This window comes from Nicotiana tomentosiformis, chromosome 8 (genome assembly GCF_000390325.3).
Source record: "Nicotiana tomentosiformis chromosome 8, ASM39032v3, whole genome shotgun sequence".
Lineage (NCBI taxonomy): Eukaryota > Viridiplantae > Streptophyta > Magnoliopsida > Solanales > Solanaceae > Nicotiana > Nicotiana tomentosiformis.
The window spans coordinates 143,170,607-143,183,847 of record NC_090819.1 but is presented as its reverse complement, the minus strand read 5'-3'; the positions used below and the strand labels follow the sequence as shown (position 1 = coordinate 143,183,847).

At 35.8% G+C, this 13,241-nt stretch overlaps 1 protein-coding gene across 1 annotated transcript; it reads left to right on the top strand.

Moving 5' to 3' along the window:
- The first annotated feature begins 1,920 nt into the window (after positions 1–1,920).
- LOC104090432 (glutamine-dependent NAD(+) synthetase) lies at positions 1,921–11,849 on the top strand. Its single transcript, XM_009595527.4, has 14 exons — positions 1,921–2,079; positions 2,256–2,478; positions 3,683–3,988; positions 5,697–5,920; positions 6,088–6,191; positions 6,615–6,749; positions 7,462–7,630; positions 8,402–8,537; positions 9,264–9,402; positions 9,601–9,777; positions 10,087–10,254; positions 10,616–10,711; positions 10,824–10,952; positions 11,421–11,849. Exons 2-14 carry the CDS (start codon positions 2,285–2,287, stop codon positions 11,637–11,639), a joined length of 2,196 nt encoding a protein of 731 aa, XP_009593822.1. The 5' UTR covers positions 1,921–2,079; positions 2,256–2,284; the 3' UTR covers positions 11,640–11,849.
- Positions 11,850–13,241: the final 1,392 nt, after the last annotated feature.

Sequence of the window (13,241 nt, the reverse complement as noted above, 5' to 3'; positions counted from 1 at the left end):
TCTGTACGGGTCACTTGATAATGAAATTTACATGAAAATTCCTGAAGGATTTAAAATGCTTGAAGCATATTCAAAATCTCGGAAAATGTACTCAATCAGATTACAAAGATCTTTGTACGGTTTAAAGTAATCTGGGCGCATGTGGTATAATCACCTCAGTGAATATTTGTTGAAAGAGGGTTACATAAATGATGTTATTTGTCCATATATTTTTATAAAGAAAATTGCTTCAGAATTTGTTATACTTGCTGTTTATGTTGATGACATAAATCTTGTTGGAACTTTAGAAGAGCTCCAAAAGGAAATTGAATATCTTAAGAAAGAATTTGAGATGAAAGATCTTGGGAAGACAAAACTCTGTCTTGGTCTGCAAATTGAACATTTAGCAGACGGGATCTTTATCCATCAATCTGCCTATACAGAAAGGGTCTTAAAATGCTTTTACATGGACAAAGCGCACCCATTGAGTATACCAATGGTTGTTCGATCACTTGAAGTGAATTAGGACCCGTTCCGACCTTCAGAAGAGGATGAGGAACTCCCGGGTCCTGAAACACCCTATCTCAGTGCAATTGGTGCACTTATGTATCTTGCTAATGCTACAAGGCATGACATAGCATTTTCTGTTAATTTACTAGCAAGATATAGCTCTTCTCCTACACGGAGACATTGGAACGGGATTAAGCATATATTGCGATATTTAAAGGGAACTCTTGATATGAGTTTGTTTTATGCTAACAAAGATAGTGCATATCTTGTTGGTTATGCAGATGCAAGTTATTTATCTGATCCCCATAAAGCTAGATCTCAAATCGGGTACGTGTTTACATGTGGAGGTACTATCATATCATGGCGCTCCACAAAACAATCTATTATTGCTACTTCTTCAAATCATGCTGAAATAATAGCTATTCATGAAGCAAGTAGGGAATGCGTATGGTTGAGATCAATAATTCATTTTATTCGAGAAAAATATGATTTGGAATGTGAGAAAAGACCCACAATTTTATACGAAGACAATGTTGCATGCCTAGCCCAGTTGAAGGGAGGATTTATAAAAGGAGATAGAACGAAGCACATTTCACCAAAATTATTCTACACACACGATCTTCAGAAAAATGGTGACATTGATGTGCAACAAATCCGTTCAAGTGACAATCCGGCAGATTTATTCACCAAATCTTTACCAACTTCAACTTTTGAGAAGATGGTATACAAGATTGGAATGCGGAGACTTAAATATTTGAAACATGGTTTTCATCAGGGGAGTAAAATACGCGATGTACTCTTTTTTTTCTTGTTAAGATTTTTTCCCACAGGGTTTTCCTTATAAGGTTTTTAACGAGGCAGCTAGAAATGCGTATTACTAAATATGTGTACTCTTTTTCCTTCACTAGGATTTTTTTCCACGAGGTTTTTTCTAGTAAGGTTTTAACGAGGCACATTATCTTTTAATGAACATCTAAGGGGGAGTGTTATGAATATATTATATTATGGATGTTCATTTAGTACTCCGTTGTAAATAAGCTTCCTGAAGAAGTTTATCCATATGAGACTCCGCCATAAATATGTTTATCTATTTAGTACTCTATTGGAAATAAGTCTTCTGAAGAAGTTTATCCTTTCGGTACTCCGTTATGGATAAATATTACCCATGATAGAAGATTATCTATATCTGACACAACAGTTTAGAACAGCAGCTTACACAACAGCTTACACATTAGCTTCCTTTCTTCTATAAATAGAGGAGAATTCAGTTCATTATGTACAAAAGTTTGAAGTTTGAGTAATATATCAGTTTCTCTCTATAGTTGTGTTTACTTTACCCTCTCTTTATTTTATAACAAGAATAACCTTTTTTTCCTTATTAAATCCTTTCTTCATTTTCAATGACTATAGGCCACAAAGTTTTTTCTCTTTTTTTTTTTTCTCTCTTTAGGGGAATAATCTTTCAATCTTTTACCCCCATATACAAGTTGCAACACGCACTGAAAACCAAGAAAATATTGATATTACAGTGCTGAGTGTGTTGGACGTGTCAAATATCTCCCAAGACTGAGACCTTCAATTCTTCAAACGGTGCGTAAAGTTCAATCTAACTTCTATTTTCCCTTTTTTTTTTTTCTGTTGGTCATACTTTGCGGTCTTCTTTGCAAACTGAGCTGAAAAATCTATAAATACCAGCAAGGTGTAATACTCGCATTTCAAATTCTACAAAAATCAATTCTCAATCCTCGAAATTTTTTATTTTGAAGTTGGAGATAACAGAAAGTGAGAATTGAAGATGAGGCTATTGAAAGTGGCGACGTGTAATTTGAATCAATGGGCTATGGATTTCGACTGTAATTTGAAACACATTAAGGAATCTATAGCCGAGGCTAAAGCTGGGGGAGCTAAGATCAGGCTAGGACCCGAGCTTGAAATCACTGGATATGGTTGTGAAGATCATTTTTTGGAACTCGATACTGTTTCTCATGCGTAAGCTTCGAATTTCACAATTTGTTTTTAAGTTACATAAACTGACAGTGTTAATATGAGTGTAGTTTGACATGTTACTTACCAGTTATTCTCTATCAATGCTGTTAAATAGGTTACCTGTAATTACCTTATAAACATTTTAATGTGCTTGTGATGACGTTGGAAGATGATCTAGAAGTAAACTGGTTGTTTACGTCAATCCATAAAACTTAAACTCAAATAGGATATAAGAAACATCTCACCTCTAAAAATGCAAACTTTTAGATGAGGTAGTTTCACACATTTCAACACGGTATTGGGATTAGAAGGCAGATATCCTGTGTTTGAGTCTCAGTGAACAGAATACTAAATTTAACCTCAGTGAGGACTTATTCGCACTCTCCTACTCTGTGTCTATTTAAGGGGTTTTCTTTAACAAGTTAGACGGCATAGATGTAGATCACACAATTCAACAGCATCTACTCCATATATAAATCTCATTAAGAGCTCTGTGCATTGAAAAATGTGCAGCAGATAATTGGCGCTTAGAATTAATTTTGACACAGTAGAATATGGATTAACTTTGCTCTTTTTCCCAATTGAGATTTACAAAATACAAAAAAAAGATATGGAAATTCTTGCAGATTAGAGGTTTCGTACTAATACTGACATGAAATGACATAAAATTAGCTTAGGCACTATACATAAGGTTGTTATCATTGGTTTCACAGATATTAAGTCTTCCATTTTTATATGACAGATTTTTCTTCTGTAAAAATTACATGCTTTGGGTGCATAAGACCTTTTCTAGCAGGTTTTAGTGTAACAGAGACTTCCCCATACAAGTAACATCAAATTAGCAGTTAGATACTGGCTGAAATAGACATGACTTGTTCTGGAGATAAATGAAGGATGTGCTATGTCAAGATATCTATCTTCTCTCTCCTTTTTCTCTTTATTGCTTTGCACATATCAATATTTGGTGTTCTTGTTGGTGTAAAGAAACCTATTAGTAATATGCTAGTGTTTCCTTTGAGATGGAATTCAGTTTATTTTGCCTTCCCAGATAACGAGACCAGCAAGTCAATTGCCATTATTGAAGTACGTTTTGATGTTTAAAGAAACACTTGCTGATAAATTGGCATCAGAAGAAGTAGAGAATAGCGGGCATTAGATTATCATTTTGAGCTCTTTTGCCCTTTGTAACATTTTCACAAATTTTCAGGTGGGATTGCTTAAAAGAACTACTGTTAGGAGATTGGACTGATGGCATATTATGTAGCTTCGGTATGCCTGTTATCAAAGATTCAGAACGCTACAACTGTCAAGTATTGTGCCTAGACAGAAAAATAATCATGATAAGGCCAAAGATGTGGCTAGCAAATGATGGCAACTACAGAGAACTCCGGTGGTTTACGGCGTGGAAACAAAAAGAGAATCTTGAGGACTTCCATCTCCCAAGTGAAATTTCAGAAGCTTTATCTCAGACAACCGTACCTTTCGGTTATGGCTATGTCCAGTTTCTAGACACGTACGTAACTGCGCCACCAGTCCTTGTTAGATATTTCTTTTGCTTTTCTGCCTCTCTTTCTAGCTTGCTGGGGATTGGGCAGCTAAAAAACAGAATTTTCGTATGTTATTAGTTGCTTACTTTATGGTGATGGTCTGCCTACTCTTAGCCAACTCGATCTACTGGAGAATGTATTCCCTCTATTCGGTTTTGTTTGATTTAGTTCCAGTTTGGAGCCTATCTTTTTTTTTTAAATAACCGGGGTGTTCAGGTCAGCTCGCGCGCACCTCGACTAATTCCACGGGATACCTGTTACCTCCCACCAGCACAGACACCGGGTCTATCCATAAGGCTTTCACAGATGGAAAATAATTTTCTCCTCTAGCATTATATATTTTCCGAAGTGGCTATTTGAACAAAATATTTAGAAATTCTAAAGTATAAATAAGAGTATAAAGACCAGTTGTTAGTTTAATAGGTGATGCTCTAATTATTACCTATTATTCAGCACATGCAGAAGATACAACTTTCTTCAACCATGAAAATTATCTGAAAAAGGTAGACCATAGCTTGAATGCTCAAGAAACAACTTCATAACAGATTAACATATAAATTTTACATTCTTCTTATCATTAGACGGAGATAATTGTTTGGGAATGTCCTTCCGTAGACAGTTGTTACTTGTTACAAATTTATTAACAAAGCACACTGAGAATTGTTTGTAAGAACTTATATAATAATAATCAGTTTTTTCTTATTTTGACCACCAATACTTTTACTATATTAGGAAACTACTTTTTCACTTATCTGACTACCTTTGTATGAAAATTTACTGTTCAACGACAGTTTAGAAAAACTCCTTAGCTCAAGATAGTATCAGTGTGTAAGAGTCACGCAAGTCATTATTTGACCATAATCGTTTTTAGTCTTATAGCATTTTCAATTTCTACCAATTACTCCCTTTGTGTCAATGTCGTCATATTTTGTTTACCAAGATTAAACAAGTTGACATTTTCAAATATATTCGTTCATGATTTTGATATCAGAATGATCTCCGTCTAGCTTGTGAATATTTAGGTTCTATGTTTTATAAAATAAATTAACTTTTGGTCGATTTAAGCAAAAAAATTGGTGAATATGTGGATTTTATTGTCAAAGATTTTAATCAGCCTTTTTATAACCTTAACTGTTTCATCAGCTAGAGTATAGAAGTCAGCTAGGTTGGAGATAATGCTTCAGCATCCTCAAAATTTCAGCCCCATTTCATAGAGACTACTGATTTTGGTGTCCATCATTCTTTGTGGTTCCGTGGTGGTTGAGAAAATGCTACTTAACTATGTTTAATCTCGGTTAGACACTTATATTACTTGATTATTAACAATGACATAAGCTGAAGATTTTAAGTAAGTTACTTGAAATTATCTTTTGAGTTGTTGGATGAAACTTATATTTTTGTATAAAAGAAAAAAGGGAAAGCATAATATTCTTGATTGAAATGTGTTCGCCAAAGAAAGAAAAATTAGAATAAGAAAAAAATGAAAATTCTCTTCCTAGACTAAATGCCTCTTTGTTGCCACATATCATGGGAGATCTCTCTTGCTTAGAACACACAATGCCGAACTTAGCGCAGTCAAACAAATTATGCATGTGTAGTAATAATAATTTGCACCTTATTGACTTTACCCACCATTTTATATGGTTTTGAGTTTTGTTTCAATGTTTCATTCAGAGCTGTTGCAGCTGAAGTTTGTGAGGAACTTTTTACTCCTCTACCTCCTCACGCTGAGCTTGCATTGAATGGTGTTGAAGTGTTTATGAATGCAAGTGGAAGTCATCATCAATTACGAAAGCTTGATCTTCGCCTTCGTGCTTTTATAAGTGCCACGCATACTCGAGGGGGAGTTTACATGTACAGTAATCACCAAGGATGTGATGGTGGTCGTCTCTATTATGGTAGCAAGCTTGCTTTCTATCCTCTCCATAATCTACCATATTAGTATCTTATCTGTATTTCTTAGCTCAGGTGATATGAAGATAATATTATTTATATACTCACTCTGGTGACCTTTTTGTAGCAGTATTATTATGAGTGTGTATTCATTGTTGATTACCTCTGGCAGATGGATGTTCTTGTGTTGTTGTAAACGGAGATATGGTAGCACAAGGTTCACAATTTTCCCCGAAGGATGTTGAAATGGTTTTTGCTCAAATAGATCTTGATGCGGTATGCTTGAATCTTGAACTCAATATCTGAATATATTGCTATAGGAAATACCTAAGTCTTTTGTGGGCTACCGAACTAGTGCCAACTAATTGGTTCAGATTATGCTTAAAAATTGTTCCAACTCAACTTCAGGATGTGCATGTATGAATTGCTCATCCATGCTTTTGCTTACTGATTCCACATTGTTCATAGCTCAATCCATATTTTGGTTTCCTTTAAATTTTGATATGCCTACTAAGTAATAGCCAAATCTTGATATGTAGAGTTTGTTTGATTGAAAGAAATAACATGATGTAGTGGCAGGAACTTTAGCATATTTTGCATTTTGTAGAGGCAAGCGAAATCTTTTTCTGTTGAAATCTCTAATGTTTGTTAGTTATCCATTTAGTCAAGTGATAACGTTTCTTCCCCTTTTTCTACCAGGTTGCAAGCCTTAGATCATCTGTCAGTAGCTTTCAAGAGCAAGCAAGTTGTAAAGCTAAAGTTTCCAAAGTATTTGTGCCTTACAAGCTTTGCCAATCTTTTAACCTCCAAATATCACTTTCAAGTCCACTGAAGGTAAGTTGTTGTGTAAGGTCAATGTTGTCCAAAACCAACCTGTGCTTGTAATGACTAGTGCCTAGTACTTTTCCTTGTTTAAGCAGCTCTCTGAGTTAAAAGTTTATCTGCAAACCCCTTCCCCCTTTTTCCTAGACAGGTTTTGTTTTGTTCTTAATCACAAAATGCTGTTCTGAAGGTCTTCCAAATGGACTTTTTCGTTATTTCTGATATTTCGTCGACTGAACTTTTTGGTTCCCATTTTAGGAGCCATTAATTTATGTGTATGATGAGAGAGAGGTTATACCTATATGAGTAATGAGTTATCTCTCCTCTTGACCTGGCAGGGACAGGACGGGGTGGAGGCATTAATTTTCTGATCTTCTCCGTTTTTCTGTCAATCTTAGATCACTTGATTCTATTCAATTGCCCCAGGCTTCCAATTTGAAGTCTATACCACAATCTTTCAAATGGCTTGAAAGATATCCACCTTGGCCAAATCAAATTGGGTTAATCCCATCTACTGGAATATTCCAGTCTTTCTTGTTAAAGTTCCATCTGTACTTGTTTCTCTTATGTTTCAAAGCACCTAATGTTTCAGCTTTGTATCTGCTAAATTTAGTTTGATCATCTTTAGAATTCTACTGCTTAAGCCAATTGTTTTGAGTGTAATGTCTGGTGGATTTTCCGTTGCTTAATTAAGTTTGCTTAGTGAACTGCTTTCTGTTTCCAGATTAAATATCACTCTCCGGAGGAGGAAATAGCACTTGGTCCTGCTTGCTGGCTGTGGGATTATCTAAGAAGAAGTGGTGCATCTGGTTTTCTGCTTCCACTTTCCGGTGGTGCTGATAGTTCCTCTGTTGCTGCTATAGTTGGTTCAATGTGCCAGCTTGTAGTAAAAGGTTTATTGAATTCCCTACCTTATAAACATCATATTGTTGAGTTCTAGCTATTTTCTTGTATTTGTAGCTGGTTTTTGACAATCATATTGTTGTCATGTACATAAGTTTCGTCATAGGTTCTGCATGAAGAAAGAAAATGCAGTCATTTGAATTCCCTATAGCCGCCTGAAAGTAGGAGTTCCTACATGAACCAACAGCCTCCTTCAGTGAAAAAATGATTTGACAATTGTTGGTGCTGTTTGATTACTCAAATTATTATCTGGATCCATCTCTGGTGAATTATTCTTGAGAAAACATGATGAGTGTGGAGCTTTGCTTTGTTAAAATGTATAAGCTACTAAAGAATGACCATTTCCTTAAATAATTTTAGGATTTAACTCTCCATGGTGTAGCTGAACTAGAAATTCTACAGGATGACCAATTTTTTTTTTCGGTGTGTGTGTGTGTGTTTTTTTTTTTTTGGGGGGGGGGGGTTCCTTGATTTGTCACTTCTTTTCTCAAAGTTTCCGCTGCACATCAGCAATTTCGCATCTGTATTCTTTGGTGTCCGAGAGCATTATTTGTGCATGTTCTGCAACACACGTACTGTGCCTTCATTTATGTTATGCTGACTGATAAATTGCATCATGCTGATCGGATTGTCTCCTTCATTATTAAAGGTCAAAGTAAATAGCATGACCAGCATGTCTGAAGATAAGCAGACTATTGACTGAGCTTTGTTTTCTATTCACTGATTTTTGTATAGTTTAATCACCAGTGATGTCAATGCAGAAATTGCAAATGGCGACGAACAGGTAAAAGCTGATGCCATACGAATTGGCCATTACACTGATGGTCAGTTTCCAACGGATAGCAAAGAATTTGCGAAACGCATTTTTTACACTGTTTTTATGGGATCTGAAAATAGGTAAGAACTCAGCACAGTGCCATTGTTTTGTCCATTTCAGGTTTTCTCTTCTGATTTATATCTATTTTCTAGTTACAGCTGAATTCCAAGTAAAAATTTGTTCCTTTGTAGTTGCCTTGCTAATTGGCAAATGGTTCTTTTTATTTTTATTTTTATTTTTTATGGTTGCCTGGCTTTGAGCAGCATATTTCTTGTCCAGAACTGAGAGCCTTTTGGGTAATTTTAATAAATGTAGAAAATTTGAACTTGCAAAGATGAGAATTTGGTCATCATGGAATCTTGGCTGGACTCACTCTTGTGCTACTGCCTGCTTAACCAAAGCTGATACCCCTCCTCATGAACTCTAGTCAACCCTGCTTGTTCTTAAATGACATTTATTCTCTTAATATCTAAGCAGTGAATATTCCCATTCAGTATAATGGCACCTTTAATCTGAACGTAGGGTTTAAATTTTGCATGTTTTACTTATAATGGTGGATGAAATGAAATTAGAGAGGAAATGATCATCTCCAACAGCAAGCAGATAATCTAATACAGTATAAGATTTCAGGCCTTTTCTATTGATTCATAGATGTCACCTTCAATGGAGAACTGCTTAAGGGCTTCTTCTCTCTTTCGGAGAACACTAACACAGTGTTCTTTTCAGAACTCTTTCTTTAAATAAAGATTTATTTGAATTGATTATTGAGCCAAACTAGTAATGTTGATAGTGTATGCTTGTGACAGTTCAGAAGCCACAACAACTCGGGCAAAGGTGTTGGCTGATGAGATAGGATCATGGCATCTTAATGTTAGCATTGACGGAGTGGTCTCTTCTCTAATCTCTCTGTTTCAAACACTCACTGGAAAGCGTCCACGCTACAAGGTAGAATAGTTCGAAGTAAATTTTGTCATTGTCTGATTATTTGCTTTTATGTATTCAGTTTATGTGGGATACTGAAACCTTTACCCTCATGTTGTTTGGCCATCTAATAGTTGGTTGGACTCGGAGGAACAATTTATGTAATAAAGACTAAGTTATTGCTTCAAAGTGTAAAATTGACCTGATTCTTTTTGTTTGCAGGTAGATGGGGGTTCGAACATTGAAAATTTAGGGTTGCAAAACATTCAAGCTCGAGTTCGGATGGTCTTGGCATTCATGTTAGCATCTTTGCTGCCATGGGTCCATAACAAACCTGGTTTTTATCTGGTTTTGGGTAGCTCCAATGTGGATGAAGGATTACGTGGTTACTTAACAAAGGTAGGAGAAACTTTTGCTGTTTCAAACATTGTTCTATTAACTGCAGTTATCCTAAAATAGAATCCAGTCAGCCAACGATTTTTGAGGCATCTAGTGCTGTTTGAATTGGTTTTGGGGCTGGTTTCAACTGTCCTTGTATTTGATTTTCTATGCTTTTAGAGCTTGTCAATGAACAGAGAACAACTTGTTTTCGTGGTTTGCTTTGAACTGTATATTAGTGCATATCTCTATTTCCTGACAATCTTGATTGATAACTCTCTATCTCTACTTTATTGAAAACGAAAGAAGTAAAACTCTCTATCTCTGCAGTATGACTGTAGTTCAGCAGATATAAACCCAATTGGAAGTATCAGTAAGATGGATCTTCGAACATTTCTTAAATGGGCTGCCATTCATCTTGGTTACTCATCCCTGGCAGAGATTGAAGCTGCACCGCCCACCGCGGAGCTGGAGCCTATACGCTCGAATTACAGTCAGGTATCTGATTCAGAGCACTGCCAATTTTCAGTTAGTTTAAGATGCTTTTTCTAGTGCTTCCGATGATCATTGTTTCCTGTTTCTAGTATTTTGTCATCCTTCATTCTGGAGACTTCTCATGTACCTCTGGTTGGATGCGGAAGAAGGGGGGAGGGTGTTCTTTGGTCTGAGTGGCATCTGGCTGTCGCTTACCAGATTTCTTGGAGTCACCTCTTCATAAATTCATATTTGACCAAATAGATTCTTGATAGCTTTTGCATTGAAAGTTCAGTGACTTATCTCTAAGCTAAATACTTAGTGTAATATGAAGAAGTGATTACGCACAACTAAAAGTTATTACTGTTCAATATCTGTTAAACAGCTGGATGAAGTAGATATGGGTATGACCTATGATGAACTTTCAGTGTATGGAAGGTTGCGTAAGATTTTCCGCTGTGGACCCGTATCAATGTTCAAGGTTTGTCCTCTTGGTTCTGTTAGCCATTATGGCTTCAGACTTGCTGTGAGATCAATTTTCGAATGTGTAAATTCCATAGTCCTTGATGAATTACTGAATGATCTTATTGCAGAATCTGTGTTACAAATGGGGTACAAAGTTGACACCTGCAGAGGTGGCTGACAAAGTGAAATACTTCTTTAAATACTATTCCATCAATAGACACAAGATGACTGTACTAACCCCTTCATATCATGCCGAGGTACTTCACTTATGTGTTTCATGGATTCTTTACTTGCGTTGAAGTATCTATTTCTGTTATAGGTACTTCTCGGGTTTCTTCTAAAGTACATAAAAATTAGGTAAAAAGCCTGCAAATGCCCATATGGGGAAACTTATACATACTCGTATCAGACACCTACTTGTTCCCGTATCCCTGTAAATTAAAGCTTGATAGTCAGAGCCAATAGAAAGGATCAAAACATTGTAATGTTTTTGTTCTGTGATTTTCATTAGAGAAGCAACATCATCATCTACGTATTGGGCCGGTCGACTATATGGATCCTCACTGGTTATATCGCTCAATTTAAGCTCATCTTAGACGGATATTATACGAAGTAAAGTAAAAACTAGAAGTACTAGAAGTTCGAAATATTTTTCTAATGGCATATAAATCATCTCTGACATCATTATTTCATTAGAGATGCATATAACGTTTTTTGTCTTGCAGAGTTATTCACCCGAGGACAATAGATTTGATCTGCGCCAGTTCTTGTACAATGTCAGATGGCCTTATCAATTTCGCAAGATTGACGAACTTGTGAATGAGCTTGATGGTGATAGAGTTGCTATTACAAAATCAACTGACGGGGAAAAGGTCAATGTTACGGCTGATGGTGGGATGGGTGTTGTGGCAGCAGGCTCGGGTGATCCGAGGGCTGGCTTCTAATTCTTGCAGAGGTTTGGTCATTGGTATTTGTTCTATGCACAAAGCTTTTTTCATGTAACATTTGGTCTTTGTGCATATTTCGTGGATTATGAGAACTTGTGATAGTAAACCTTCTAGCAGCTTTTCATTTTGAAGTTTTATATTTGCCATTGATTATTTGAGTCTTATGAAGGTTCTAATAGTCATTAACTGCTTTAGTAATTCATACAATTCAGGCCTTCAAAGTTTTTGTGCTCTCCCTGAGCAAGCTTTAGGAGCTGTGAAAACTGTGTAACTTCAATAGAGCAAGCTTTAGGAGCAATATATGTATAAGGAAATCTAAACCAGCATAGAAACACAAATAGAATTTAAAGATAACTGGCACCAACAACATAAAATTTGAACTGCTGTTAGGGAGCTTAGACTATCAATCAAGCGTAATGCATTGCTTCTTAGGAACCAAAAATATAGTTGAGTAGTGGTGCCAAAATGGTTAAAAGAAAATAGTTATCCACCCATATTATCCATTAAAAAATGGGTTGGATAATGAACTTTTTAAACGGGTCAAAATATGGATAAGAATTATATTATTCATTTAGAAAATGGATAACCAATCGGTTTAACTTTTAAATTGGGGGTTCCTAAATTTAGGAAACTGTGAATTCTCCCAAATGTGATCATATTCAAGAGACCATGAATAATATGGATATCCATATTATCTGTCAGTTGACCCATTTTTTTTTCTGTATTCAATATGGTAGTCGGATAATTTATCTGTTTTTGCATTAAACGCTTTTGATCCGTTCATATCCGACTCGGCCCGCCCGTTTGGCACACTAGTTGTGAGGGCAGCATTAAGTATGCTCCAATCCAGGGGCGGATCCGGCACAATAACTACAGGTTCCCGTGAACCCAGTAGCTTTTGTCTAGATCTTGTATTTGCATTGAAAAATTCATTAAATGTATAAGAATATTTAGTTTAGAACTCAGTTCGTTAATCCATTTATTATTTTTTGAGGAACCCATACACTTAAAATTCTAGGTCCGCCGGTGCTCCAATCACCCAACTGATTGATAAAGGTCCAAGAGGCCCATCATCAAACACCTTGGGTGCTTAGCCCACTTCAAATTTCAGTAAGTAAACAATGAAAAAGAATAAATAAGTGGAAGAGAACAAATTGTAAAAAGAAAGTATAGCCCAAATCAAGAAAGACCAACCTTCTGCACTGATTGGTTGGAAACAGAAGACAAAATTCATGTAAAAATCATAATGCATGCCAAAATCAGGTGCAATTACACATGCACATAAAATTTGTAGCAAGAAATTATTCAAAAGAACTGTAAACTACATATGCTCCAATTTGTCATCACCAACAAAAGTTCAATAAACAAAGAAAAATGCTCAGTAAAAGTACACGCGTCTGTTTAACTCTCAATATAATGATGCCCGTTTACCCTTTAATGAAAAAAATATTATATACACATAATATATGTGTGCATGTATTCTTTGCTTAAATTTATTTGACGTTCTACAACTGAGAGACACTTGTAACGTGCAACTTATATATCCAGCTATGTTCTTGAGTTCGTAAACTCTATAAAAAAATTGAGACGTGAAATAAC

Excerpts from the sequence above, each read along its gene's own strand:
- LOC104090432 (XM_009595527.4), top strand. The coding sequence starts at position 2,285 with ATGAGGCTATTGAAAGTGGCGACGTGTAATTTGAATCAATGGGCTATG. Across the intron at positions 9,778-10,086 it reads TACGTGGTTACTTAACAAAG|TATGACTGTAGTTCAGCAGA; the intron begins GTAGGAGAAACT and ends CTATCTCTGCAG. Across the intron at positions 10,255-10,615 it reads TACGCTCGAATTACAGTCAG|CTGGATGAAGTAGATATGGG; the intron begins GTATCTGATTCA and ends TCTGTTAAACAG.